This window comes from Vicia villosa, linkage group LG5, assembly GCF_029867415.1.
Source record: "Vicia villosa cultivar HV-30 ecotype Madison, WI linkage group LG5, Vvil1.0, whole genome shotgun sequence".
Classification (NCBI taxonomy): domain Eukaryota; kingdom Viridiplantae; phylum Streptophyta; class Magnoliopsida; order Fabales; family Fabaceae; genus Vicia; species Vicia villosa.
Window position 1 is genome coordinate 882,805 of NC_081184.1, and position 27,124 is coordinate 909,928.

Here is a 27,124-nt window from a genome sequence, read left to right on the forward strand (position 1 = left end):
TCTTGATTTTCATATAGTCGGCCGTAGATGTCCCGATACGAAGTCAACTCCGCAAGAAGTTCCCGTCGGACAAAAGTGTGATTATTTTCCCCTTTACCGAGCAAACCCGCAACGGCCCGATATCCACAATTGCCGTCTCCTCCAACATCAACGATGTTATAGATATATTTATGCATAAAAAGTGGCATCTCATCAATGTAGACAATGGGTGATTTTTTTATCGGCGGTGTGCGAGGTGGCTTCGAAATACGGGCACCTTTGTTACCACTACACTTGGACTAAGGTGTCTCATGAATTTCGGGTAACGATGCATCAACATGTTCAAAGTAGGAAGGAGATCGTTTTGTTGATGTGTCATCTTGTGTAATTTTGGACTTTTTCGGTGCACCTTTAGTCTTAACCGGTTGAGATGGCGGTTTCAAATCGGTGGTCTCCGGAAATGCGATCTTTCGCAATTGTTCTTTTATATGCATTTTTGTTGTGTCGTCCGCTTTAGCAAACTTCTCCAATATCACTTCCAACTCGTCGGAGATGGTGATTTTGGAGTCGTTTTCTTTCGGCGGGTCAAAATCATCAAAACGAAGTTTCTTCCAATGGTCGGTTACCTCATCCATGCGTATGGGTGAATTCAATTTTTTTTTTGCAAGTATACAAGCACATGGTAGGCCGTATGTATTTCTAATCGTGCACCCACATAATGAACTATCCGGCCCCGTCGTCTCCGACCGCTTAGCTTCGTGAAACAAAAAATTCAAACCCGTTCGAGATATGTTGTAAATCAATTGGGAGAATAGAATTTGCCCTTTAAACCGGTGTTCCATAACCGTCTTGCTCCGACCGAACGATGTTTGAATTTCATTGTGTTAATTTTCAAGCATTTGGTTCACGGTGTCCCATCCCCGACACAAATCTCCCTTGCTATCACCCAACCACCTCTTGAAGACCGCATGTGCAGATTCAACTCGGTTAGTCGTGGTGCAACCAAGATGTCTAACTCGATTTGTCCAAGCGCACACGACTTTTTCTCTAACTTTGTCGAGAATGGTGGATTCGACATAATGACAAAAAGTCTTAAGGGAACCACACAATGACCTAAAGTGTACCAATTTCTCGGTATACACATCTTCGGAGTAGGCATCCAAAATTTCCCTCCATGCCGCCATTATCCTATCAACCACAACACCGACTTTAACAACTTTACCGTTTTCATCCGGCCTATCTTTTGTCCCAACCGCGGGTTTCAACTTGCTTCTCACGTTGCAAGTTATGTGATACCGGCAAAGTAAAGCGGTAGATATCGGGAAGACGGTATCGACCGCATTCATCAAAGCATTGTCCCGGTCGGTGACAATGACGTTTGGCATAACCGCTTGATCAACTAACAAAGACTTGCAAATTCCCAAGGCCCACGTAAAGTTGTCTTCTTTTTCACACTCCAAAAAAGCAAACCCCACCGAATAAGTCTTGTCCGTCGAGGTAACATCGACTATCTCTAGAAGCGGAAGCCTATACTTGTTGGTCTTGTACGTCGAATCCATCACAAGAACGGTTGGAAATGTGTTGAATAATTTGATACTTTCGGGATGAGTCCAAAAAATATCACGCACGGTAACTTTGTCCTCGGAGGTTCGGAAGCTTGAAACATAATTGTTATCGCCTAGAAGTTTCAAAAGTTGTTGCATTTCCGACCGAGGGCCCATATTTAAAACCTTGAGATTGTGCCGTTCATTGTAAACTTGCTTGATATTTGAAACGCTATCCGGTTTCTTACGCTTCAAATCGACAAGTATGTTGCGAGGCGCCACTTTGACTATCGTTAGGTCCGATATCACATTCCTCTCTTCGCAGGACAAACGACACGTCATTGGATGCCCGTGTAACTTGACATCCAAGGCAAGATTATGCATTCCACAAATTACGGTTAACCGCCACAAATCATCAACCCTCCGAGTGGCACGCAACTTAAAGGGACACCCGCACTTTCTCGACCCCGTGTCCTCGTGTTTTAGCACCCGGTTTGATTGTACATAACTACCACCCCGTTCGCAATTCAAAACAACGAAAGCTTTCCGCCTACTATTTCCGTTGTCCGACCTTAAAATAACAATTGCAAATCCATTTTTGTTAGCTTCCTTCCGAACCCAATCAAGCAATTGTTCGCGATCGCCGAAGCTCCGATCAATTGTAAAATGTTGCCGAACATCGACCGCATTGATCATAGGACTAACGTCAATAACCGGATCGTTATTATTGTTGACAATTTCTGGAACTAATACTCCATCGTCTTGCACAATGTTGTCCGGATGCACCATACCTAACAAATGAATAAATTATCAAAGGTTGGCCAAAACTGTTTTTTTTTACTGCCAGGCCTATTTTCGGAAGTTCATTTCCGAAATATGTTAGGTAACATATTTCGGAAATGAACTTCCGAATTATATCAGTGTTCAACAGAATTTTGTTGAATCAATGTAGTGAAATAGAGAATGAAATAAGTGATTTTTACCTGAAATTGTAGCTTTCTATGCTCCCTTTAACGTGATCAACGGTTTGAAACTTGATTTTAGGACGAAAAATGGATGGAGATTGATTGGGTTTTGTAGAGGGTTTGGAAAAGTGTTGGAGAAAAATGATGAAATAGTGAAGGAGGGAAATTTGTATATGCAGAAATATTTTCGGAAATGAACTTCCGAAAATATTAACGGTTTTACATTTTCGGAGGTTTATTTCCGAAGACAAAAAAAATTTTAAAAAAAAAGCGCTTCGGAAGTTCATTTCCGAAGCAGGGGTAGTTTTGGTTTTTCGCTGGGGTGACCCCCATAGAGAGGTGGCTAAAGAAAAATTCAAAAAAAATGAAACTTATAGAGAGATGAAGTCTATTTTTTTTCAAAGGACTAAAATGAAAAAAAAAAGATTAAAAACATAAATAACCTTTTATTATTTACAACCTTAGTCCTTACAATTTACACTCATTTGGTCCAACCCAATCAATCTATCTAACTATAAAAGCCAAACACGCCCACTATAAAACCCTAGCTACCTCTTCTCTCCACTCGCCGAGGAACCCTAATTCGCATTTTCAGAGAGATTCACTTCCTCCCTCGGTACGTAACCCTAATTTCTCCATCATTCTGAATCTGCAATCCAGATCCACCGTTCGCATCTTTTGCATTGTATTCGTCCAGTTCAATCAAAATCGTGCTATTTGTTGATCTTAATTTCAATTTTTTTTGGTAACAGAGATGAGTAAAGAGGTGAAGACAAATGTTCCAGAGTCTTTTCTGAAGAAACAGAAAAGAGCAGAAGAATGGGCTTTGGCTAAAAATCAAGAATTTGAAGCTGCCAAGAAGAAAAGAGCTGAGAACCGTAAGCTGATCTACAGCAGAGCTAAGCAGTATTCTCAGGAATACGAGGAACAGGTACTTGTGTCATGTCACTGTACTGTTCTTGTTTGGTTCTTCAATTGTTCTGATTCTGTTTATTTATATTTTGCACACCAAGTGTTTGAGTTGTGGTTTTGTTTTTTATTTTATAGGAAAAGGAATTGATTAGTTTGAAGCGTGAGGCTAAGCTCAAAGGTGGATTTTATGTTGATCCAGAGGCTAAGCTCTTGTTCATTATTCGTATTCGTGGGTATGTGTATATGCTTTTTTTGTTTTGTTTTTGTTTATTCAGATTGGATTAGATGCTGGTTGATTTATAATTAGTTAATTGTTCTTTAGAATAAGTTAATTGTTCTTTACAAGACTTGTTAGCTTAACAGTTTCTGAGACAATTTTAATGTAAATGTCTTTTTCAATCAAACAATAAAAATGCTGATATATGTTTTTTACTGGGTATGCTGTGCTCCAGCAACTCAGTTTATCCAAATTGTATCCTTATATGTTTTGGTGTTCTGTCTGTTTTAACTCTTGCTAACTTTGATTTTTCAGTATTAATGCCATGGACCCAAAAACAAGGAAGATCTTGCAACTATTTCGATTGCGTCAGGTAAAACATGTTTTCATTTGTTTTACTGTTTTAGTCTCATTTTATGTTATTAGGACTTGTAGAAGTTCCCTGTTGTGTTTTTTCTAGTTGGGTTATACTAATTAAATACATTTCCAACTCCTTTTAAAACAATTGTGTACTGGATTATTTGTTGGCATAAAAGCTGTTTGGTGATCCTTGTGTCTTTGCTGAACAGGTTTTTAATGGAGTTTTCCTTAAAGTCAACAAAGCAACATTGAACATGTTGCACAGGGTTGAGCCTTATGTGACTTATGGGTATGTTTACTAACATACTTCCCATCCCATTGATTTTTAAAGGCAATGTTTTTTTAAAATAAATCTAAAGAGACTCTTAATTTTGTTTAGATACCCTAATTTGAAGAGTGTTAGGGAACTCATTTACAAGAGAGGTTATGGAAAGCTTGACAGGCAGAGAACTCCTCTCACCGACAACTCAATCATTGAGCAGGTGCAGTAATTTGCTTTTATAAATAACTGCTACTATTTCAATTTATTCACTGCATTATGCTGACTAGATTGGATGTTATTCAGGGACTTGGAAAGCATGGAATCATATGCATTGAAGATCTTATCCATGAGATCTTGACTGTTGGACCCCATTTCAAGGAGGCAAACAACTTCCTTTGGCCATTCAAGCTCAAGGCTCCTTTGGGTGGCTTGAAGAAGAAGAGGAACCACTATGTTGAAGGAGGTGATGCTGGAAACCGTGAGAATTACATCAATGAGCTCATCAGGAGAATGAATTAGACTGTTGTACTGTTTAATCATTTATTAGAGGCAATCAGTATTTCTTTGTTGGTTTTAGATCAAGATCGTTTGCGCATCTGGAATTTTGGGAATAGCAAATTTGACTTCTATACATTGTTTTTGCAATTTTGAATTTGTTTATTATGAGACTGATGAGTTATATTTCTATGTTAATGATAAGCTATCTGTTGTGTTTTGTTTGTTATATATATCATCTTGATTCTTAGTTTCTTTTGCTGGATTTAGAGTTCTACCTCCAAGTATCCATTTTCCTTTGATTGTCATATACCCGAAAGTGCCCCTTTTCCCTTGTGACTCAAATTGGGTCTCTGGATCCTTCAGATCATCCATCAGATTGGGGAGTCTGATAATATTTTATAACTGGCTATGATCTTGTGACTGAGATTTTGATTGTCATGTGGCTAAGGAAAAATCTATAAGCATAATCCATGAAAAATACTTCCGTTTTTATTTTTTTATCTGAGTTTTGTCTTCAAAATTCAAATGGCAATTTATCATTCTTCCTCTAATTTTTCCCTTCACCAAAATGTAATTTTTTTGTACACATATTTTAATCAAGTTAGGTGGATGGATGGAGATATTTTGATGAGATTCAAGCTAGGTGGATGAAGTGTAAAACAGGTTCAAGTGCTATAAGTGAGTTGTGATCAAAAGGTGTTGCAGAGATTATGAAGTGGTACATGTATGGACATACAAAGATCAAAACTGGAGTAATATATTGAGTAAACAATGAGAGAATCTTGCCAAAGATTTGGTCACACAATAAGATGAAAAGAACAATAATTAGAAGCATTGAAAGGCCAAGACCCATGTGAAATGATTAAGAAGGAAGTATATCTAAAAAAACCTCAACAAAGAATTAGCATGAAATATGAGGGAGAAAATACAACTGTGATAGTCAAACAGTCTCGCAAAATAACTTAGTGAAAAAAAAAAGCTTCTTATCTGACTTTCTAAGAAGAAAATAAATCAATCCAAGAACATGTCACTCCATTTTTATATGTGGTAAGATGCTCATCTAGTATTTTTTTAAATCAAATATTAACTATAGTAAGATTAAAAGGCGACAAAAACTCCCAAGATAAAATTTTCCTCTGCTCTCAAAATCTCTTACTGCGCTCACTACATATCTATTTAGATCTCCTCCTAAAAGCTCACTACATATCTATTTAGATCTCCTAAAAACACCCATCTCCTTAGATTATATCATGAAGTAAGTCTTCTAAATTTTCTCAAAATTTTACCGTTGATCTAATATGAAATACGTAAATACTGATAATATTAAAAATATCAATAATATTAAAGGTGTCTTGATCAATAATTCCCACTTTATTTTTTCATTTTTGAATCTAACTTTTTCGATTTAAAGAGCTTAAATCTCGAATTATCTAATTCTTTAATCTTTTCATCACCCCACTTAATTTTTTTGTTGGCATGTGAAATTGATTTTCCACCTAATCACAATATCCACTATTTTCATTAACTTTTCCAGTACTGTAAAAAAAGCTCTTTTGATACAAAAATAATTAAATATGAATTTTCAACCATAAAAATTGTGCTAACTCTATATTTCTATATTTTTTTATTTTATTTTTATAAACAATCATTTCATATTTTTAACTAAATGAGTGGAATTTTAAATGCACCATATAAATTACTAAACACCTGGTAAAATTCGGAAAATACCTTTATGCTTCAAAAAAACATCTCCAAACGCTTCTGAAAATAAAAATATTAGATGCATTCAAAAATACATCTCCGAATTTCACCCCTATAAGGGTGTATTAAGAAATTATCTCCGGAAATGCATTTCCCATTCCGAAACAAATGTAACCATAAATTTAAGACGTGTTGGATGCATCCAAAGATCCATATCCAAAATCTGAAAACCAATTTTGAATTTTCACAAGCCATTTTTCCACCTTAGAAATTCCCTAAATGAAAATTTCACAGATTCGGATCCGAACTCTACAATAAAATGTTAATGCACCCTCCAATCAAATGTTCATGCAACTACGAAGCTACAAATTAAACTGATAAATTAACAAGAGGCAATCAAACATAGATTAAATGTACTAAACAATACTCAAATGGCCCAGTCAAATCCCAAAATTTCAGAACAATGATCACAGATCCTATATCTACAATTTGAAGTAGAATGTCAAAATTTTATGTATATTACTTCATTTACGTTTCATCATGAATGTATTATGTGTCAAAATTTTATGTATATTACTTCATTTACGTTTCATCATGAATGTATTATGTGTGATATTTGATGCAAGTGAGAGGAGTTCCAACACACGGAAAAATCACAGCTTCTACTTGGTGCATGTTTTAGATTGCAGAAAGTTAACTTGAGGCCTCCAGGAATAATGCAAAATTCAAACACACTTGTTCATTTTGAACTTAGCGTTAAGGAATTTATCACTCATACATTAATTTTACTCTTTTCCTGCTAGAGGAAAAAATGAATACATGTTTTACACTAATCTATCAAGAGCTGTCGACTCAACTTGAGCCATGTAACTTGAAAATTTCATTTTCCTTAAGAAAGAGCACCAAAATGAGCTCATAATAATGGATGATGCTGAATCAACATTCATAAATAAATACACTGACAAGATAAATGAAAGAGAGCGGGATCTTAGATTTATTGAAAACTTTAACTTGACAAAGATGACTCTGTTGGATTGTGGGCTTCGATATCAACATGGCGGATACCGGGAACAAGATTTTGGATCTCCTTCTCTAACCTATCAACTTCACTTCCTAATGCTGTAACTACTTCCTCACCTGCCACACAACTCATAATTGTAAGCACATATTTTTTAATTCTCAATCAGCAACATTAAAAGGGTCAGTTTTGCTACAGCATACCATAATTTGACATAATCTTCGTCAAGGCGGAATCGTCCTTTAGCATTGTAGCGTCCCGAAACTGTAAATAATAAAAAATGAAAAACTGAGACAACACTAGACTAACTAGATCCTTATGATTGTGTAATCAAAAAAATAAGATCCTAATGATAGAGTCACAAATCTAATTCTAAAGATTTAACTGTAAATGGGCAGGGCAAGCAGGGTAGAACTATCATGAAATGGAATAACCTAAAGTAGTCATGCAGCAAGAACTGGTCTACATTATTTTAAGTTTGAAGTGATGTGATGCCCTAGGATAGTTTCATTTCATGTGAGCTACCAACCATATTTTCAACTGGTGCCATGCAATTAAAAAATGTGAATCACAATAGAAACAGAACAGAACATACAACATATTGTCTAAGGTTTTAGATGAACATTATAAAGAGTATAACCTGTTTGGCCCATTCCTCACGTCCAGTCCTTTCAAGATAATTTTGTACAACCACATCTCCGTTAAAATCTGTTACATTAAGACTGATCAGATTAGAAATTTGAGCTGTTTATGGATTTAGACAGTTGAATTTGAATTTATATAATACTCCAACTCAGGGTTCATTTGTTTGTCCTTATAATTTTTTTAAAAGTTCCTTTTCAATAATAAAAATACGTGAAAAATAGAAAAACTTTTTTGGAGGGAGTACACAAATCTCAAGCTTTAGTGCCCTTTCCTATAAATGATAAAATAAAGATCAATCATGAGAGGGATTTACTTCATCCTGCATCAAAACTACCTTTACAACTAGCACTAGTTATGCAAGAAAGTGAAAATTGAAAATGGTAAAAAGAATTGAGTACAAATACTTTTCCTATAAATAATAAAATAAAGATCAATCATAAGAGGGATTTACTTCATCCTGCATCAAAACTACATTTATGACTAGCACTAGTTATGCAAGAAAGTGAAAATTGAAAATGGTAAAAAGAATTGAGTACGGATAGTAATACTATTTATTTAAGTTGAAACTTGAAAAAGATAGCATGATACAAATCATAATCACTACATGGTGTCAAATATAAGAGAATCACAATAGACCATTGAGTTGAGATAACATATGACCTTTCAAGTCAACAATTGCCAAAAGACCTTAAATGATAAAAAGAAATTGAAAAAACTTACGTAATCATCATAATTTTCTAAAATGTTTTGCTTTAAAAAAGTATTTTCTCTTAAAAAAAGCATTATAGTAAACAGGCCCATATTCAAAACAAAGCTCAACTTTAAAATTATATCCACAACCTCCTAAACTATAGTTAGAAGTCAAGAACAATGATGTGAAGGATAACCTATTTCTGCCTTAAATCTGAAGAATCCAGGCCCGATAACTTCACTTTTGCAGTCATAGAGAGCATCTACAACCTAAAGCATAAAAACCACCTTAGTAAAATTAATGGCAAAAAGTTATGATGACATTTTAGTAGAGAAAAAACAGAAAGAATGCTTGTACCGGGTCATTTTTCAAAAAATGGAGTACTTTTTTCATATCATGATCGTCCATAGCTCTACCAATCAAGGCATGTCGGTTTCTCTGGATAAGAAATATGGCTACCTGCATAGTAATTCAGCACAATATCAAATAAAAGCAGATACCAAATGACCGGGAACATTTGCTGTCTTGTGAATCCTCTTTACCATTCCAAGTAAGTTGCCAACCAATATTGAGCCAATGGGATCATACATGGCATTTCCCGTGTAGTGCACTGCCACCAACGATGCCCCAGCAATAGCAAGGCCAGTTACTGCAGCACCATCCTGCATAATTTAAAACTACTTGTAAGAACAAATACGAAGGAAGAATTTTAATCCATTACTAAAGGAGTTTACATACTAAAAAGGCAACAAAATCCTGTCGCACACTATCCTCTACATCCCCTACCTACCAGCCTCTCCGTCTCTCATGATTTTTATCTCCCTCTCTTTTTATTATCTTTCCATTTACTGTCCATCTTCTCTCTCCCCATAAACATTTTTTGCTGCTACAGAGGGTGCAGCATAGTTGAGAATCCAGGCTCACCTCTGTCATTACTGCAACAGATGTAGGATCATGTCCACGCCAAATATAGTCTCTTAATTTCATTCCCTCTGCAGCTGCGCCTTGCTTGACAGCTTGAATGGCAACAACAAGAGAGGCACCTAACGAAAAATACACATTAAAAAATGAAAGGAGTGAAACAGACAGTACCAGATTGCAAATAGACAATAGTACCTTCAATGACAAATGAACCACATAACACCAAAGCTGCTAATTGCATATTTTCAGGGGGCTGAAAAAGAATTTCTCAAAAGCCAATAAATAAATGAGAGACAATTCACAGACCAGCAATTAAAATAAGAAAGATGACAAAAGCTTATGAAGAAAAAATTTGAATGTCTGCATTTCAAATACTCAGTTTGAATGAATACCTGTGCAACCCATAAGTTTTGAACTCCATGAACAACTGTAGCACCAGAACCAAGACAAAATATCCCAACAGCAGATATTAATGACCAAACAAATCTTTCTTTGGAATAACCATAACTGCATAAATAGAAGACATTACCATTACGCCACAATGATTAAATTTCAAACCCATGCAAAGATAGAAGCCATATCTCAATTCATACCATGAAATAGAAATGGATAGAGTAACTTCTCATCATACATAGAGGCTTGTTAAATTTTGCACTACTCAGTTAGTAATTGAAGCACAATTTCATAGACAAAGGCTTAGGTATCAGTGTATTCATCCATCACATGTATGCACCAAATGTATGCATATCAAATAACGAAAAACAGCTTGGCATTGAATGGGTAACAAACTTTTTTTAAAAAAATTTGTGGGGAAGGGGCTTATAAAATATAATGAAAATCGAATAACTCACGGATGCATAGCATCTGGTGCCCGCCTAGAGCTAGATAGACCATAAGCAAGCAGCGCCTACAAAACAAGAAATGCATCACATTAGTTTCTCATTTACAATATGGTTGTGTTTGGATATTAATTGGGGAGTGGAATATAATGAAATGAGATGCTAAACTATGGAGTAAATGAAACCACCATTTCATTGGTAGGTCACTTTATGATGGAATGAAGAAGAAGACCTGTTCCATTCCATCTCATAACCCCAAATTGGAGGGCCATAACAAGAGAGAGGCAATGAGGTATTGAATAGAATGGAATGGAGTTAACTGCATTCCATATGTTCCATTCAATCCCATTTTAAACAAAGATAATATATATTATTATTCTACTCCATTCCATCCATTTCCTTCAATCCAAACATAACCTAAGGAACCTATTAGAAAACAGCATCAAAGAACAAAGTTACCTGATTTGCAAAATCGGCAACAGAATGCACAACTTCCGCTAACATAACATGACTAGATGAAGCTAACCATACTCCAAATTTGAGTGAAAAAACAAGAAAATTACACCATAATGCAGTTTTAACAGCTCGCTGACTACAACAAAAAATTAAAAACACAAGTTATGAAAGTAGCATTTTCTCACATCACACGTTAAGAAAGAATAACAAAGATAATGCGAAATTAATTAATCAGAAACAGAAAAAATAAAACCTGTGGCGATCGTTGAATTCAATTATCTGAGCCGGTTTAGCTCTTGTAAAGAAATCTAAAAAAAGAGAGAAAGATAACAAATCACGTTAGAGAATCGATTATTGTGAAAATTTTGTAGAAAAAGCGAAAAACGTACTTCGATGGAAAGAGTGATGGTGACTGTGATGAAGATGTCGGCGAGAATCGAATCCATGAAAAAGTAAGCGTCTAGAGGATAGTGAATAGGATGTGGTGGTGGTAGCGGTGGTGGTGGTTGCGGAGACGGTGGTTGGAGGTGGTTGAGGCTCAGGTTTGAGAGCGACAATGGTACAAAACCAGTGTTGGTGAGAGTGACGAAAGCGAGCACGAAGAAGAAGGTTATAGGATGTTAGCATTTAAACGAATGAATTTCGTGAAGAAAAATTGGACGAAAAACACGAAATAAATTGGTGTGTGGAAATTAGGGCTTTGTTATGATGGCATTTTGGATTGAATGTTGAAGATGAATGTGGGAGTAGAAGTGTACAAGTGTGGCATGAAGATTGAGAATTGAGATAGAAGGAAAAGTTAGTATTCTAGAATATTCCAACCATTCATCAAATCATCATTTAATTTTTAGCTATACCCAAGTTATGTAGGGCTCTCTATATAGTGGAGAATGCATTATGAAATTTTATGTCGGCTCTCATAATTTTCTAACATAAACACACAAACACATTTACTTATTCATTCATATAAAAAGAAAAGGGAATCCTATAACACACCCATTCATTTTAATGAAGGTGTGTATTAGCATGATGCACCTTCTTAATTTAACATTAAAACTTCTTCTCTCTCTTATTTATGATTTATCTAATTTCTTTTTCATTTATTTTTATACCTAAAACTCATTTTCTCTCTCTATTTTTCACTCAGTTGATTTATGTAATTATTTGACATCTACACTAAGATTAATATATAAACTATCAATTTGGTACATAATGAAAAAAAAAATCTCTAACGTTGTTTGACAAAAACATTTATTTTAATAAATTAAAGCACATTCTTTGTATTGTATTTTAACCATTATTTAAAAAAAAACAATTTTATAACGACTAAATATATTCTTGTATTTTAATAAAAAAAATCTCTAACATTGTTTGACAAAAACATTTATTTTAATAAATTAAAGCACATTCTTTGTATTGTATTTTAACAATTATTTTAAAAAAACAATTTTATAACGACTAAATATATTCTTGTATTTTAATCATCAGTTGTTTTTTTTTTAACAAAAACAATTTTATAAATGAAGTTACTTCTTGAAATACACTACAAAAGAATTTATTTTTTATTTGAAAATAAATTATAAAAGACTAATTACTCAATAATAAAGGGATTATTTTTGTTAAAGAAAAAATTAAAAGTTGTTTTTTAAAAAAAATATAATTGTAACCAACAAAAAATAGTAAAAATGTTTTCTTTCATCATACACTATAATGCTTTAGTAAAAAAATTGAAAAACATTTCCTTTAACTGTATTTCAAGAAAAGAAATTACTATAATGTTTTACTCAACGTGTTTTCTTTTAATTATAAATGTTAATGCAGTAAAAGATACGTATGCACTAATTTAATTAAAAAATGTTTTTGTCAAGAAAATAAAATAAAATAAAATAGAGGATTAGAATGGAAATGAGCAATGTTAAAGGACTTTTATTATTAAATTGATAATTAAATATCAAATAATTACATAGATCAACTGAGTGAAAAATAGAAAGCAGTGTTTTAAAAACCGGACCGGTCATCGAACCGGTGAGGGTACTGGGTCACTGGTTTATCGGTCGAACCACTGGGTCACTGGTCGAACCGCACGACCAAACCGGATTAAACCGGATAACTCGGTTGAATAGACCTGTCATTATATAGGTATAAAACCGGTCGAACCGGATGATTCAGTCTCTAAAAAAATATAACTAGCTTTTAAATTTTTAAAAAATATCATATCATAAATTCACAATTTCATAACTTAAATTCAAATTTTAAACAAAGGTATCACACATAACAAAATAATAAAAAATTACAAAGTCTAATTGCAAATAAAGTCTAGTTACAACATAATCTAATTGAATAATTTATAACAAAATAACTTCAATGTGTACCAAATTTAATTCAAAATAGGATCCTCCTAAAAATAAAATCAAATAAAATTCAATATGTTTATGCTATTTAACAAAATTTATTAGCAAAGATAATAAATAGACAATAAAATTTTTAATTTGTCACTAACGAAAAAAACTATGTGAGAATACTATTTAAATAATACACTACTAAATATATTTAAAAAAAAGTTAAAAAAAAGTTTAAAAGAAATGTTAAAAAAAAGTTTAAAAAAAATTTTTAAAAAAAAAAGTTTAAAAAGAAGTTAAAAAAAATTAAAATAAAAAAAAGCAATTAAACCGCCGGTTTTCCGGTTTTCACCGGTTCCCACCGGTTTGATGACATACCCGATCTGACTATTGAACCAGACCGGTTACCAGGCCGGTTCCCGGTTCGACCGGTCCGACCGGCCGGTCCGGTCCGGTTTTTAAAACACTGATAGAAAGAGAAAATAGTTTTAGATATAAAAATAAATTAAATAAATCATAAATAAGAGAGAGAAGAAGTTTTAATGTTAAATTAAGAAGGTGCACCATGCTAATACACACCTTCATTAAAATGAGTGGGTGTCTTATAGCATTCCCCAAAAGAAAAACATCTAATACATCAAATATATCATAGTTATTTTAGAAAAGCAAATGAATATCATATTCTATTTTTGCTTTGGTATTTAATAAGAACCTAAAATATAAGAAAATTCCTCACCCCAACCTATAACATTTAGGCGCATAAATTTGCACTCGTGCTTCCGTAGATGAATCTTCGGAAGTATTCATTTTTTGTTTAAGTTTACTTTGTTCCGTAAATGCACATACGGAAGCATTCTATGGATCCATCTACGGAAGAGTTTGATGTTATACTTCGCGTCAGACCCTTCCCCTCCCCATTCTTCAGTTTTCTCTTTTTCAAACACAAACTCTCTCTCAACCCCAAAAAACAAATATCTCCTACAATGCATTTCTTTCACTCAAGTTTAACCGACATTGTCAATATCAACTTCCAACGCATTCCATTAACTTCAAATATCTATTTTAATCGGTAAGTTTTCGATATTTCGAGTTATTTTAGAGTAGTTGTGAAATCGAATTAGAATTCGATATTTAGGTGTATTATTGATTAGATAGATTTTGAAATAGTGTTTATACATAATGTAGGTAATGTTTTAGGTTTAAAACGGACGATCAAGACAAAATGATGTTTTTGGATGATTGAACAGTGGAGAAGACGCCATTGTTGCGTTCACAGACGCCTCTTTTTCACAGATACTCTAGAACGTTGAAATATATCAACCAGGACATCTCTAACAAGGTGTCATATAAGTATTTGAAGTCTGGAAGCTGCCTACAATAGATCACGTGTTTCCCAAATGTATCCAAACACACCTTACGACAATTAGGGCATCAATAGGAAATAAAGGAATCATAATGTGGTATCTTAGGATAATACGATACTCCACCGATGACATATATTATCCATCAATAAGAATAGCAAGGAGAAGTCTTGAGCATGTGTGGCTTGCAAACAACCAAAAACCTCCTTCTGCCTTATGGTAATGTCAAACTTCATATCCATGTCCTTAACAATTTTACTAAAAAGGGCACTTGTCAAAACATGTTGTGTTTTAGGAGGGATAATGTCCTTGCTAATAAAATTGCTGATGTCAAAATCTGGAATCACAACACTAAGACCATCAAAAGCTCTGTCAAAATTTGAGTCCATACCATACTTGTCACATATATAAGTAAAAGAAGATGGTGTTGACTTCCGAACCAAACTTATCAAACACTTCATTGATTTCTCCTACATATCTTTGTTTTCAATATTCAAAGGGAATGTGGAAGTCAATTAAAGAACAATTCAAACTTTGAATTCATCATCTTCGTATTCTATATTTATTGTTGAGTGAAATCCTAATAATTCAGGTGGTATAACCGGTTAAAACAAGGGTGTAACCAGTTAGAGCTTGTAGAAAAACACTGATGGACAAGAAAAAAAGTTTTGTAGTTGCGTTAACTGGTTAATGAAACGCGTTAACCGGTTACACCTGACATTGATTATATTGTTTTGTCTGATGTAACCGGTTAACAGTTTATGTTAATCGGTTACAACCCTGAGTTTTGGCTTTTCTTATATTTTGTTTATGTGTTTTAGGTCCCAATCACTTTATAACACTTGTATAAATGCCTTGGATACATCCTTTTCTTTGGTTAATGAAAATTATCATTCTCCTCTCAATTATCTCTCTCTAATTTCCTTCTCCCTCACTATCTCTCTTTCCATGTGCTCCATTGTTCATCAATTGTGTGATTGTATGTTTCAACATCGGGCATCAAGAGTTTGGTTCTGATGCACAAACACATAGTGTGCAACATGAATCATGTCTCCAAAAATAGAGTCCCTATCAACCTATCAACCCTTGATGCCAAGAATTATGAAAAATGGTGCAAGCAAATAAATGTGTTGTTTGACTACAAGATGTTCTTGAAGTAATAAAAAATGGGGTGAATCCCCTTGTCGAATGTGCAACTGATGTATAACGAGCAACACACAAGAAATAAAAGAAGAAAGATTACAAAACGTCATACTTGATCCATCAATGTGTGGATGATGAATACTTTGAGAAAGTTGGTGATTGCAAGTAGGCAAAGGAAGTGTGGGAAATATTGGAAAAGGCATAAGCAGGGGTTGATAAGGCAAATGTGATGAGTTTACAAACTCACAACATTCAATTTGAATTGATTCTAATGGAGGAAAGGAGACGATAAACGATTATGTGACGTGAATTACGTGATTCGTAAACCAAATCAAGTCTTGTGGAGAGACTGTTTCGGAGTAGAATGTTGTGTCGAAGATCTTGCGTTCTTTGACAGTTAGAATTGAAAATATTGTAGTGGCGATTGAAGAGTCAAAGGATCTTGTGACGTTGAGCAAAGATGAGCTTCAAAGCTCTCTTGAGGCTTATGAACAAAGGATGGAGGAGAGAAATAATGATATGGCAAAGGCGGAGACCGCTTTTCAAGCTCGGTTCAATGAGTAGAACAAGAAGTCAGAAGGAAATTGGCCCATGAAGAGTAAAGGGAATTTTCATAATTTTGGTGGAAAATAGTCTCAAAATTTAAAGAATTCGACTTGTCAAAAGGGTGAGAGCAGTTGCAATAAAAATGGTGGACAAGAAAACTTCAGAAGCGAAAGAGTGAACTGTGACAAAAATAAGACGCAATGCTAAAATTGTCATAAGTTGGATCATTTTGCAAGAGATTGCAACACGAACAAGAAGGAATCTCGAGGAGATGAAGCCAATGTTGCAAGACAAGAAGTTGATGATGACGATGATAATATACTTTTGATCATAATCACGGAAGGTGAATGCATCAACAATTTTGGGAACGCTGCAGAAATGTATTCAGAAGAAATGCTATGGTGACTATGAGAGAAGGAGTTCAGTGCAACAAGGACTTGTGCTTGAATTCTGGATATTCTACACATATGACGGAGATGAAGGATTGGGTTGTCAAAATCAATCAAGCCACGAAGAATAAAGTGAAATTCGCTGATGACACTACTTTAGCGGCCGATATGATCGATGATGTTTTTATAATGAGAAGGGTTGGTGTACATTCCTTGATCAAATATGTATTGTACGTTTTAGGTTAAATGTAATCTTATAAGTATTGGCCAATTGCTTGAGACAAGGTTTTGGTCCTTAAAGCTCATATGGCTGCGAATAGAACTTTCAAGATTAAGTTGAAGGTCATGGAGTATAGGTGTCTTGATACAGTGGCAAGTCGAGAAGAGCGGTTGTGTCATTACCATTTTGGGTATCTCAATTTTTGAAATTTGTTGCATTGCAAAAGAACGGAATGGTAACTGGATTGCCATCCATCAACATTCCAGCTGAGATTTGTGAAGAGTGTGTGCAGGCGAAGTAACATAAACGTAAATTTATCAAGGATGCAGGTTGTAGAACTAAATATCAACTTGAGGTGGTGTATTTCGACGTGTGTAGATCAATGCAAGTTGATTAGTGTGGTGGCAATAGGTACTTTGTCACTTTTATCGATGATTATAGTAGAAAGTTATAGACATATCTAATCATGAGAAAGGATGAGGTGTTTAAGAAGTTCAAGTCTCTGGTTGAAAAACAGTCACAAGCTCAAAGTTTTCAAAATGGATGGTGGAGTATGTCTCAAATGACTTTGGAAAGTTTTGTGATGAAGAGAGGATAATGCATTAGATAGTACCACCCTATACACCGTAGCAAAATAGTGTTGCTGAGAAAAAGAATCGATAGATTATGAACATGATGAGAAGCATGTTAAAAGGGGAGAACTTGCCAAAAGAGTTATGGGTAGAAGCGGTATCCACATCTACCTATTTGTTGAATAAGTGTCCTACAAAGAAGCTTGAGAAGATAACACTGGAAGAAACATGGTCAAGATTCAAACCAAATTTAAACCATTTGAAATTTTTTGATTTGTGGTGTATCAACATGTTTCGGGCCAACTTAGAAAGAAGTTTGATGACAAAGGAAAAATAATGACAAAATCAGATTAAAATGACTTCGAATTAAAAAAAATACAAACTTAGACATTTTTTTCTGCCCACATTTCATGTAGAGAAGTTTTCGGAGATGCATATAAAAAAATTACTTAAAAATAGTTGAAGATGCATCTCCGACCAAATTTGAGAAATAATGATTGAAGTGTATTCGAAGATGCGTCTACAAAACATTCATGGAATGATCAAATAATAATTCTCAATGAAAAACGCTTGGAAAGTTGATTCAGAGATATTTTCAAAGATGCATCTCCGAAAATATCCTCAAAAAATATTCGTAGATGCATCTCTAAACTAAATTTTGACAAAAATAATTCATGATACTTTAGTAGATGCATCGAAAATGAATTTTCCGAGGTGTGTTTTTCACTGCACAAGGGTGGAAAAAGAAATTTCCAAAATTCATTTATTGCATCTTAAAATAACTTTTTCTGTAAACATAGTAATATTTATTTTTATCACACTAGATGTATATCTTTCTCTATGCACACATCTGTGTATAGCTTTTAATCCTATAATCTTTCTTTTCTTTTTAAAAAACACAATAAAACAAAATGTACTTTTTATAAAACAAAATGTACTTATCAAATCTTACCACTGTAGCCCAACAATTGATAACAAAACTATGCAAGTTTTCTCTCTTGATGAAGAAAACGTGGGAAATAGTGGAAAAAACCATTTTAAAATCGTAAAACACTATCTGTATATCTCAGATACTGAATGCTTACAAGTATCTGTCTTCTATTGAGTGCACAGATAAAGGCCTCAGATACATAAATCATGTATGAAATGCTCAGAACATTTGGTTCAACAAGATAAAATTAAGGACCAGAACCTATTTTAGTCAGAATTTCAAAAGGGTCAGTCATCAACAAAATGGTCAAGTCACCTCGAATAAACCCATTTTGTAAGATACGGAGACCTATTTCTATTTCCTATATTACTCATCATTTGTAGCAACATGAACTCATTTCTTAACCTGTTTCACAATTGCTTCCCGATGAAGGAATTCTGACATCTTACAAGCTCCATAATGGAACAAATTCCTCTTTGAATCTCGGTTGAAGTGGTTCATCAACAAGTAATGGTAGAGAATAATGAATGTACGCCTAACCGGACCGTCCTTCCTTTCTTCCACCTATTCTAGGAGGTTTTTGCTTCTCATTTGAGTTCTTAACAGGTTTCCCTCCATCCCTCGTCACAATCTTCAAAGGGTGTGCTTCTGTGTTGAATACCCATTCGTCTAATGGGATGACTGAAGTAGGTGCAAAGAGAAGATAAAGATACTTTAGAGTCTCCGCAAGAAAGAAACTTTGCATCATGTCGTCTTTAACACCATTGTTAACCTGTGAAGAGAAAACATGTGATATAGCAGCTAAGAATAGTAAATGATTGTTCATCATTAGACGAAAAAGGTTTTTCTCTGAAGAACCAAAACAAAATAGTTATAAATTATCAAAAGATAAGGTTGCTTAATGCTCTTTCCACTCCATATCAATTTTCAATTTAGGCTTTTTCAGACAAATTAAGAAAAGCTATAAATAAATGAAAGAGTAACAATTTTATAAAATTACCCTTATTAATTATTAAGTGTTAACCATTGTTGAAATGCATAGTGAATAATTGACTTCGGTGTAATGCACATAGTGTTAATTTGAGGATAGAATTGGAATAAAATAATTAATGTTATATTGAAACTTGAAAGCATAGTAACACTATTTGGTTGTGACACTATGGGAGAGAGGAGTAAGAAACAAGAATAACACATAGCCAGACACGCAATTAAATGTGAAATCAAGGTGTACTTACATCCTTTAGTCCAACATAGCCAGACTCTATACGAGAATTCTTCTCGAAAGCTTGAAATATATTCCAACCCCATTCTTGGTATGTCTTGTTGCCAGTTAGACGCCAAAGGTAAAACAGTGATTCAACTGTCTCTGGCCTCAGGATGTTCCATGATGTACCGACACTCATGTCCTTAAAATTCAGAAGTGAATTTCAGATCACACAAATTTCAAATTGCATATCTTAAATAAACTAGTATCTAACCTGCCCAGAATGAAAGAAATAGTTCTCTCCGGCCAATTTTGTTGCAGTTGATTGGTAGAAGTTATAACATGTCCAAGCAAGCTGCAAATAAAGTCCCGTGACTCCGTGAGTGCAGCTTCATAAAGATGGTTAAAATAAAGTTGATGTGTAAAACATCCCGAATATGTTTGGACCGACTTAATTGAGCTTATCAACCATCAAAAACATTTGTGAGACGGTTTGACTTAATCATATGTGTTAAGAAGTGTGGTTGGGCCTAACTCAACCCTACAAAACCGGCTTGTAGGGTGAGGATTGCCCCCACTTATAAGGACATGTTCAAGCCATATATTGTCCAATGTGGGACTCTTAACACACCCCCTCACGCCCAGGACTAGACAACTGGAGCGTGGAAATAAATGGTGGGTGGCCCGATAGCGGAAACCATAGAAGGTGGCCCACCGGATCTTAAACGAGGCTCTGATACCATGTTAAGAAGTGTGGTTGGGCCTAACTCAACCCTACAAAACCGGCTTGTAGGGTGAGGATTGCCCCCACTTATAAGGACATGTTCAAGCCATATATTGTCCAATGTGGGACTCTTAACAATATGTTTATAGGTTATTTTTAGCTTATTTCCATAAGCTCGCCAGAATAGCTAACACAAAGACATATTGACTTTATTTTCTCTTGTTAAGGAAATGGCTTATGCATAAACACTTATTATATAATTAGCCTCATGCTATAAGCGCTTAATTAAGTTGTTTATCCATACAAGGCCTTAATGTATTGATAGGTTAAGACTACTAAAATTTAAAACAGACCTCTTCTGCAAGTGACATAAACTTCTGGGAATCCTCAGGACCATAACCAGATGATCCTAAAGCAATCATCCCTGGAGCAAAACATGCTAGTTCATCCATCTGCAAGTACTCGGTTGAATGAAGAATTATACTCTCATCCAATGTATCAATATTAAATGGGAAATACGGAAATACCAGTATTGCAATGCAATATCATACTTTGTCAGAGAGAGATCCTCCGTTCTTCTCACATATATAAGTAAAAGAAGATGGCGATGACTTCCGAACCAAACTTAACAGACCTTTCATTGATTTCTCCCACATATCTCTGTTTTCAAGAATCAAAAGGAATGGGAAAAAGTTAAAGAACAATTCAAATTTTGAATTCATCATCTTCCTATTCTACATTTATTTTAAAAAATAAATGAAAATGTCTTTAACCATGACAATTTAAATACTTATGTACACAACTCTTTCATTGATCCACGGAAGTAAAACCCAATTTAGCTATCATTCCAGTTACAAACTTACAATTGGATCAACAATGAATTCATGCATTAACAATTCAGCTCAAAGGGTACAAAATGTGAATAGTAGGCGTGTTATTCTCACCTATAAAGTTTTACAGCTGGAGTCTTATTCCCCTGAACCCAAACTTTAAGCAAGTATTCATAAAAACTGCAATTGGTGCCATTCACAAGTTAGGCCAAATTAACACAGACTAAAATGATGAGAAGTTAACAATGTTTGTTATGTTTTTATTGTATGAAAAGATAGTCATGAAATTGTGTTAATACCTGTCACCCATGGCGCCAAATGTGATGGGAGAGTAGCTTGTTGTTCCACTATCGGGATTAATATAGATAGGAAGTAATCCATCATCAGGAAATGTTTTATTAAGTACTGTTATAACATTCTCCACCTGAAATAGCACGAAGCAACCAAATTGGTGTATTGCTAGAGAATTAGCCTCCACATGTAATATACAATTTAACTGGCCCTTATCTATTTGCTTAAATATACTAAGCTCTAAGAAAGAAAAGTGTAACCCCTTCGCATTCCCCTTAAAGTAAACAGAATTATGGAGTTGAAGTTAGAAACCTTCTGCTGATACTTTGGATCTCCGGTCCTTTGAGATAGAGCAATGAACTCTAGCTGTTCGGTGCCAGAATCTGCCAAAATACTCGAACCCTTGGAAAAAATGAAGACAAAAAGGAATCAGAAACTTTAACAAAGCAGCTCAACTATCTGCAACAAATACAGACAGAGTAAGGAATATAAAACTTGTATATGAAAGTGAAAATCTGTTCATTTAATCAAAACTTCTACAGTAATAGTAGTACCAACACAGACAGTCTTTGAACTAAAACAGGCATGTGAATGATCTTTAAAAAATTTACTAGCCAAGATCCATGCCTAAAATACAAACATGGAGATGAATACTACTTTTTCTCCAGATAAAATAAGAAAACAGCAATTGAATTATTCAATACTCAATGAGAACAGTCCTAAATTGTTTTTTCATGTCTCTGAAAGATAACAAAAAAACACCGAGCAAAAGATAATTTTGAAAACATAAAAAAGGACTTACCGCGGGTTGCATATAAACATAATCTTTTGTTTTGTTTTCTACTAGACTATAATAGAAGAAGCTCGTATAAAAAAACCTTCTTTTAAAAACTCATCCAAACAAGCCACAAAATAGCAGATCCGGTGTCATTAAGCTAGCACAAAATTTTATATGAAAGGCAACATGAAGCTTGAAAGATGACCAGCAACCACAATATCCAAGCTTAAAAGTTAAGATCAAAGGCGTAAGCCCATAAAAGCCACACCTCTATCAATAAAAAAAAGGTGTAAAAAATGACTTGTAATCAAGATCAAGTCCTATAGACCATGAAAGCAATATCCTAAATCTTTTTCGTTTTTAGTAAGATTGAAGCATGTGTAGAAACTTACCCCAGTCCATCCAGGATTGTGTGCACGTCCATGTGACAGGTTGATGATGTTATAAGGAATTCCTGAAGGGGTGTTCCATGCAGGCAGTAATCTATCTGCAATGTCTCTAGCTTTGTCAAGGAAAATTTTGTCCCCTGAGAGATCATATGTACTAAGAAGGCCACCCACTACTCTAGATTGTGGAGAAAATAGACCAACAAAAAGAAAGAAAAAAAAGTAGTTGTCAGCACATAAGCTTAATATGATTTTTGAAATGAAGAGACTTTAACTGCAATGTAAACCTTATAAAGTAACCTTATGGTTGTCTCAAAAACACTTGCGTCATAATCCTTGTTAAAATCCAGAGAGTTTGCAACCCATCTGTAAGGAATGTCATGTCTTACTATAAGAAGAAATGTAATAAAGCATAACCAAGATTATCACAATTGAAACAAATTTATGTAACTTCTACATACAAATTATGACAATTTGCAGCAATGAAGAGTTAAATAGGATAGTAAATACATGTATCAGAATCTAATCTTACCAGTTAAACACCATAAGCATGAATGTTCCTCTAGAAGAACAACAAAATAGAAAGAGAGAGAAAAGTAAAAAACAAAAAAAAAATGAAATTTCTACGCTATATGCAAGAATCTTTGCCAAATACTAGTAGAACATCAGAAACAACCTGTACACTTTTGACTCCAATTGAATATATAGGCGTATGGAAACAAAAAATAATTACAATCATGTGTTCAGGACAGGTTCAGGGTAAAAGGTTACACTCACTCTCGGGCTTTCTGAAACTGTTCATCAAGTCCCATAATGTATAGTGTATCAAGAGAATCAATTAAAGTTGCTCCAAGACCTCCAAAGCTATTGACACCACTCTTTGACTGTGGCTGGAAGCAACAACAATTAAAACAATTAAGAAAAATGTAAATTTAAAGAGCAAAGTGTTTGATTATTCTACTAAAAACAAACCAATGTATATCATGTGTCATTCAAGAACAATACAATTGGTACTAGAAGATAACATATAATATAAATAAGTTACATCAAATAACTACATCACTCCATTAGATCATGATGCAACAAAACAAAAAAAGTAAAAGACTAAGTGAGTGTTCGTAATAGAGATTCACCATAAGTTCATCTTGGCCCCACGCATATTTTTCATAAGAATTCCAAGCATGAAGCATTGCTTCTTTTACTTTTTCCCTTCTCTGGATATCAATGGGATCATCCAGGGCCTCTTTAGTGGACTTGTTAGTTGTTCCCTTTGAGTCACCCTTCCTGACAGCGCCACCGTGCACTTTATTTAACTCTTCCAACTGAAACAGTTCCAAATGCTTAGCCCCCAAAGGGAAAATTAATAAAAAATAGTTTCAATAATTTAAATAAGAACTCTGCTGTAACATTAGCCACAAGGAAAGAACTCACTAGCTAAAGGAAAAAAAAATAGATTTAGCTTTGTGCAAGTTTTATTGGGCAACAACAATTCACAGCCGAGGATTTCAATCAGTTCAAAGCAGGAGTCATATTGGGTGTGCCAAATGAATACAAATCATCTCAGTCCTTCTTTTCTTTGTTATTTATTGGCAAAATAAAATGAAATTGAATGTTTGAAGGAACTAAAAACAAAACACATGTAGCAGAAGAAACACCATATGCAAAAGTTCAAGCATGTACGATATTTTCTTACCAAATTTTGCAAGTCTGACATTTCTTTACGCAGCTCAGAAATTTCAACCTGTATTTATTGAACAGAAAAATTATGTACTGCAGTAAAATTAACCAAGTTATTCAAGTGCTAAAAAAGTCCAAAAAATAATTCCATCCTCCGTCTAAATAGAAGGTTGCACTTGAAGAAAAAAAACTAAGTCATATACACTAAAAACAGGCCCACAATACATTCTACAAAGTTGTCAAATAACCAGCACCCGCGTAGCAGTATTCTATAACTAATACAAATTTGGTTGTTTGGCATGAGTCAAACCTGAAAACTCCACAACTACTTGTTATCTTGCAGAATCAGTTAAACATGGAACAAACCCTATTCTCAACCTATAGTCTGATTTCTGCTGTCTCATACTCAATTTTGCACATACAAAAGCCCTCCATAAGTATCATGTTATATAAACCTTCTCATGATGTACTTACGAAACACAAAATGAATCTAGCAATATGTAGCAACGACGCTTCATATTCGAGGTGTGTCAGGGTGTACAACACATGTCAAATATCTATGTGGTTACATTCAATTATTTCAGTTTGACAAATCATTCCCGATACTGACATGACATGTCAGTATCAATGTCGTATCCGATGCACTTATCTAGGCCGATGCTTCATAGGAAATAACTAATATTTTTTTAATTGGCTTCTCTAGTAAGTTAGTATTAGCTTTTGCATCTCAATTTTTTTTTTCAAAGTTCTCTCATTTAACTAGTTCACAACCATCTACAAGTTCAAAAAAGTCCTTCCTAAGCATTGTTATCATAAAAATTATATATCTAATCCTTAATTTCATAAAAATTCTACATGATCATCATAAGAATACATATATAAATAACATAATCATGATCTTCAAACACATCAACGAAAGTACTAGATCCACAATCCAAACCTCGAAAGAACAAAAAAGTACGAACCTGGTGTTCGCTGACCAGAGTTTGACGATCCCAAACAACGAAAGAAACCGAAACAAAAACGATGAAAAGCAAAGCAAGACGCTTTGGTCGCTTCAAGTAATAACCCGGATTACAGTACCTCCATTTACTGCTACTACTCACTGATCTACTCCCTCTCGCCATTTCCAAAAAAAATCCCCAAAACCAAAGATCTAAATCTTTGGAATTGGAATTAACAATTTTGATTCTTTTTGTTGATACAAAACCGAAACCCTTGAAAATACGAAGATCTAGCTAATTTGCATTGAAATCTACGGTTTTTTTGTCTGGTGTTAACAGAAGAATATAGGGTTTTTGATTTTTTATATAGGTTTTTGTTTTTTTGCTACTAGTGAAGGGAATTTTGAAAATTGGGATTGTTTAAGTTAAAATTAAGTGGAGAAAATGGAATTGGAAAGAGGATGATACCAAATGAATGGCGACAACAAAGCGATTCCAAGAATTTTGAAGGTGGAAATGGAGAAGAAGACGAAGAAGAAGACTAGACTTTGGTTTTCTATGGAACGGGTCACGTTTGTTCAATTTTCATCCGAGATTATTCAATTCAACCAAATTTACTTTTTTTCTTCATTTTTTCTAAATAAGAAAAGTCATCATCATTTCTTGAATAAAAAAAGAAAATAATCATTTTTTTAGTTATAAAAAATCTTGCTTAAATGTATGGGATATAAATGCAAGTTATTACTCTCCTTATTTTACTATAAACTCTATAAATTTATAATATACTTTAAGGATGTTTGGTATGGTTGTCAAAATTGGCGTGGTTTAAAGACGAGGTAAGTAGACAGATAAATAATAGAAAAATGTTTAGAGGGATAAGTTCTCCACTCTCTTTAAACTTAGAGTTTTCCTCTTTTAATGGGTGTCACCTCATTTTTGTAGGGACTTCTCTTTCATTGGAGTTATTCACCACCATTATGGTGGTCATTTTCTCTTCAATGGAGGTTCCTTTTCCACTGTAAGTTTTTCCTCTTCTCTTTTCATTTCTTTGAAACCCTCATCCATGTTAGATCCAGACATATTTATTCCTCCAACCTCCATCAAGCTCCTCCTCCTCTCCACCATCAAGCATCAATCGTTTGCAACCCCAAAATCACCTCCACCAACCGATGGTCCAGAGTGGTATCGATATGGAAAACGACCCCCACCAGAAGATAAAGAAGCCCGAAGTTTGTGTGTGTGTGTGTTCATGTAATAGTTTATTTTATTGTACTTATTTTGTTGGGGGTTCTATTTTTTTCTTGCTTGGTTTGTTCTGTTGGGTTTGTTGTTATTAGGCCTAGGATGTTTTAAGTTTGTGCTCAAGGTATTTGATGGAATGCCTCAAAGAAGCTTGGATGAAGGAAATGTGTTTTTGAATCAGATTTTTACTAGGGATGTGGCAACTCAGACTCCTCTTTTCAGTCAACAATTGTTTCATCCATAAATCATGAGATTAATCAATATTGTGAACCTGAATAGTCAATTTGAGAGTGATAAAGTTAGTGTCAAAGCAAAAGATATGATCCGTAATTAGATAGATTTAAAGATTGAGATTCCAAAACTCACTTGTATCTTGCGGAAGAACTTTGCTTGGTTGATTAGATTAAAGTTTTGGATTTGCACCTTCTTTTTTATTTCTAACCTATCAGAACATTTTAATGTCCATAGTTTGTGAGTTTTAAGTATTAGTGTTGTTGTTAATGTGTGAATGGAAAATTCCCAAACACATTTTCTTCCTA

The 27,124-nt window shown here is 34.3% G+C and overlaps 3 protein-coding genes across 3 annotated transcripts; 1 reads left to right on the forward strand and 2 right to left on the reverse strand.

Annotated features, from left to right (window-relative positions):
* Window positions 1-2,965: 2,965 nt before the first annotated feature.
* Window positions 2,966-4,963, forward strand: LOC131606083 (large ribosomal subunit protein uL30w). The gene is made up of 7 exons (XM_058878363.1): window positions 2,966-3,104; window positions 3,241-3,419; window positions 3,536-3,633; window positions 3,933-3,990; window positions 4,187-4,266; window positions 4,357-4,459; window positions 4,543-4,963. The coding sequence occupies exons 2-7, from the start codon at window positions 3,243-3,245 to the stop codon at window positions 4,756-4,758; spliced, it is 732 nt and encodes a 243-aa protein (XP_058734346.1). The 5' UTR covers window positions 2,966-3,104; window positions 3,241-3,242; the 3' UTR covers window positions 4,759-4,963.
* Window positions 4,964-7,194: 2,231 nt separating this feature from the next.
* Window positions 7,195-11,871, reverse strand: LOC131601081 (metal tolerance protein C4). The gene is made up of 13 exons (XM_058872806.1): window positions 11,398-11,871; window positions 11,262-11,316; window positions 11,012-11,144; window positions 10,565-10,620; window positions 10,106-10,220; window positions 9,909-9,966; window positions 9,717-9,835; window positions 9,335-9,454; window positions 9,150-9,251; window positions 8,989-9,061; window positions 8,097-8,164; window positions 7,660-7,720; window positions 7,195-7,575 (listed from the first exon to the last, which is right to left on the reverse strand). The coding sequence occupies exons 1-13, from the start codon at window positions 11,633-11,635 to the stop codon at window positions 7,445-7,447; spliced, it is 1,329 nt and encodes a 442-aa protein (XP_058728789.1). The 5' UTR covers window positions 11,636-11,871; the 3' UTR covers window positions 7,195-7,444.
* A 6,742-nt stretch (window positions 11,872-18,613) lies between these two features.
* Window positions 18,614-25,954, reverse strand: LOC131601080 (mannosyl-oligosaccharide 1,2-alpha-mannosidase MNS1). The gene is made up of 14 exons (XM_058872805.1): window positions 25,365-25,954; window positions 24,416-24,463; window positions 23,856-24,044; window positions 23,500-23,612; window positions 23,023-23,088; window positions 22,729-22,900; window positions 21,871-21,960; window positions 21,567-21,691; window positions 21,382-21,447; window positions 20,989-21,097; window positions 20,791-20,889; window positions 19,988-20,068; window positions 19,745-19,915; window positions 18,614-19,281 (listed from the first exon to the last, which is right to left on the reverse strand). The coding sequence occupies exons 1-14, from the start codon at window positions 25,524-25,526 to the stop codon at window positions 19,045-19,047; spliced, it is 1,728 nt and encodes a 575-aa protein (XP_058728788.1). The 5' UTR covers window positions 25,527-25,954; the 3' UTR covers window positions 18,614-19,044.
* Between the last annotated feature and the right edge of the window lie 1,170 nt (window positions 25,955-27,124).

What these genes read in the sequence shown, in the direction of transcription:
- LOC131601081 (XM_058872806.1), bottom strand. Translation starts at nt 11,635, where the DNA reads ATGCTAACATCCTATAACCTTCTTCTTCGTGCTCGCTTTCGTCACTCT. An exon ending in GCACCAGATGCTATGCATCC is followed by an intron (nt 10,221 to 10,564) that starts GTGAGTTATTCG and finishes CTATTTATGCAG; the next exon opens with TTATGGTTATTCCAAAGAAA. An exon ending in CTGTTGCAGTAATGACAGAG is followed by an intron (nt 9,455 to 9,716) that starts GTGAGCCTGGAT and finishes TAAATTATGCAG; the next exon opens with GATGGTGCTGCAGTAACTGG.
- LOC131601080 (XM_058872805.1), bottom strand. Translation starts at nt 25,526, where the DNA reads ATGGCGAGAGGGAGTAGATCAGTGAGTAGTAGCAGTAAATGGAGGTAC. An exon ending in ACAATCCTGGATGGACTGGG is followed by an intron (nt 21,961 to 22,728) that starts GTAAGTTTCTAC and finishes ATTTTTTCCAAG; the next exon opens with GGTTCGAGTATTTTGGCAGA. An exon ending in GCTATGTTGGACTAAAGGAT is followed by an intron (nt 19,282 to 19,744) that starts GTAAGTACACCT and finishes TTCTCTTCACAG; the next exon opens with GTTAACAATGGTGTTAAAGA.
- LOC131606083 (XM_058878363.1), top strand. Translation starts at nt 3,243, where the DNA reads ATGAGTAAAGAGGTGAAGACAAATGTTCCAGAGTCTTTTCTGAAGAAA. An exon ending in CTCAGGAATACGAGGAACAG is followed by an intron (nt 3,420 to 3,535) that starts GTACTTGTGTCA and finishes TTTATTTTATAG; the next exon opens with GAAAAGGAATTGATTAGTTT. An exon ending in TTCATTATTCGTATTCGTGG is followed by an intron (nt 3,634 to 3,932) that starts GTATGTGTATAT and finishes TTGATTTTTCAG; the next exon opens with TATTAATGCCATGGACCCAA.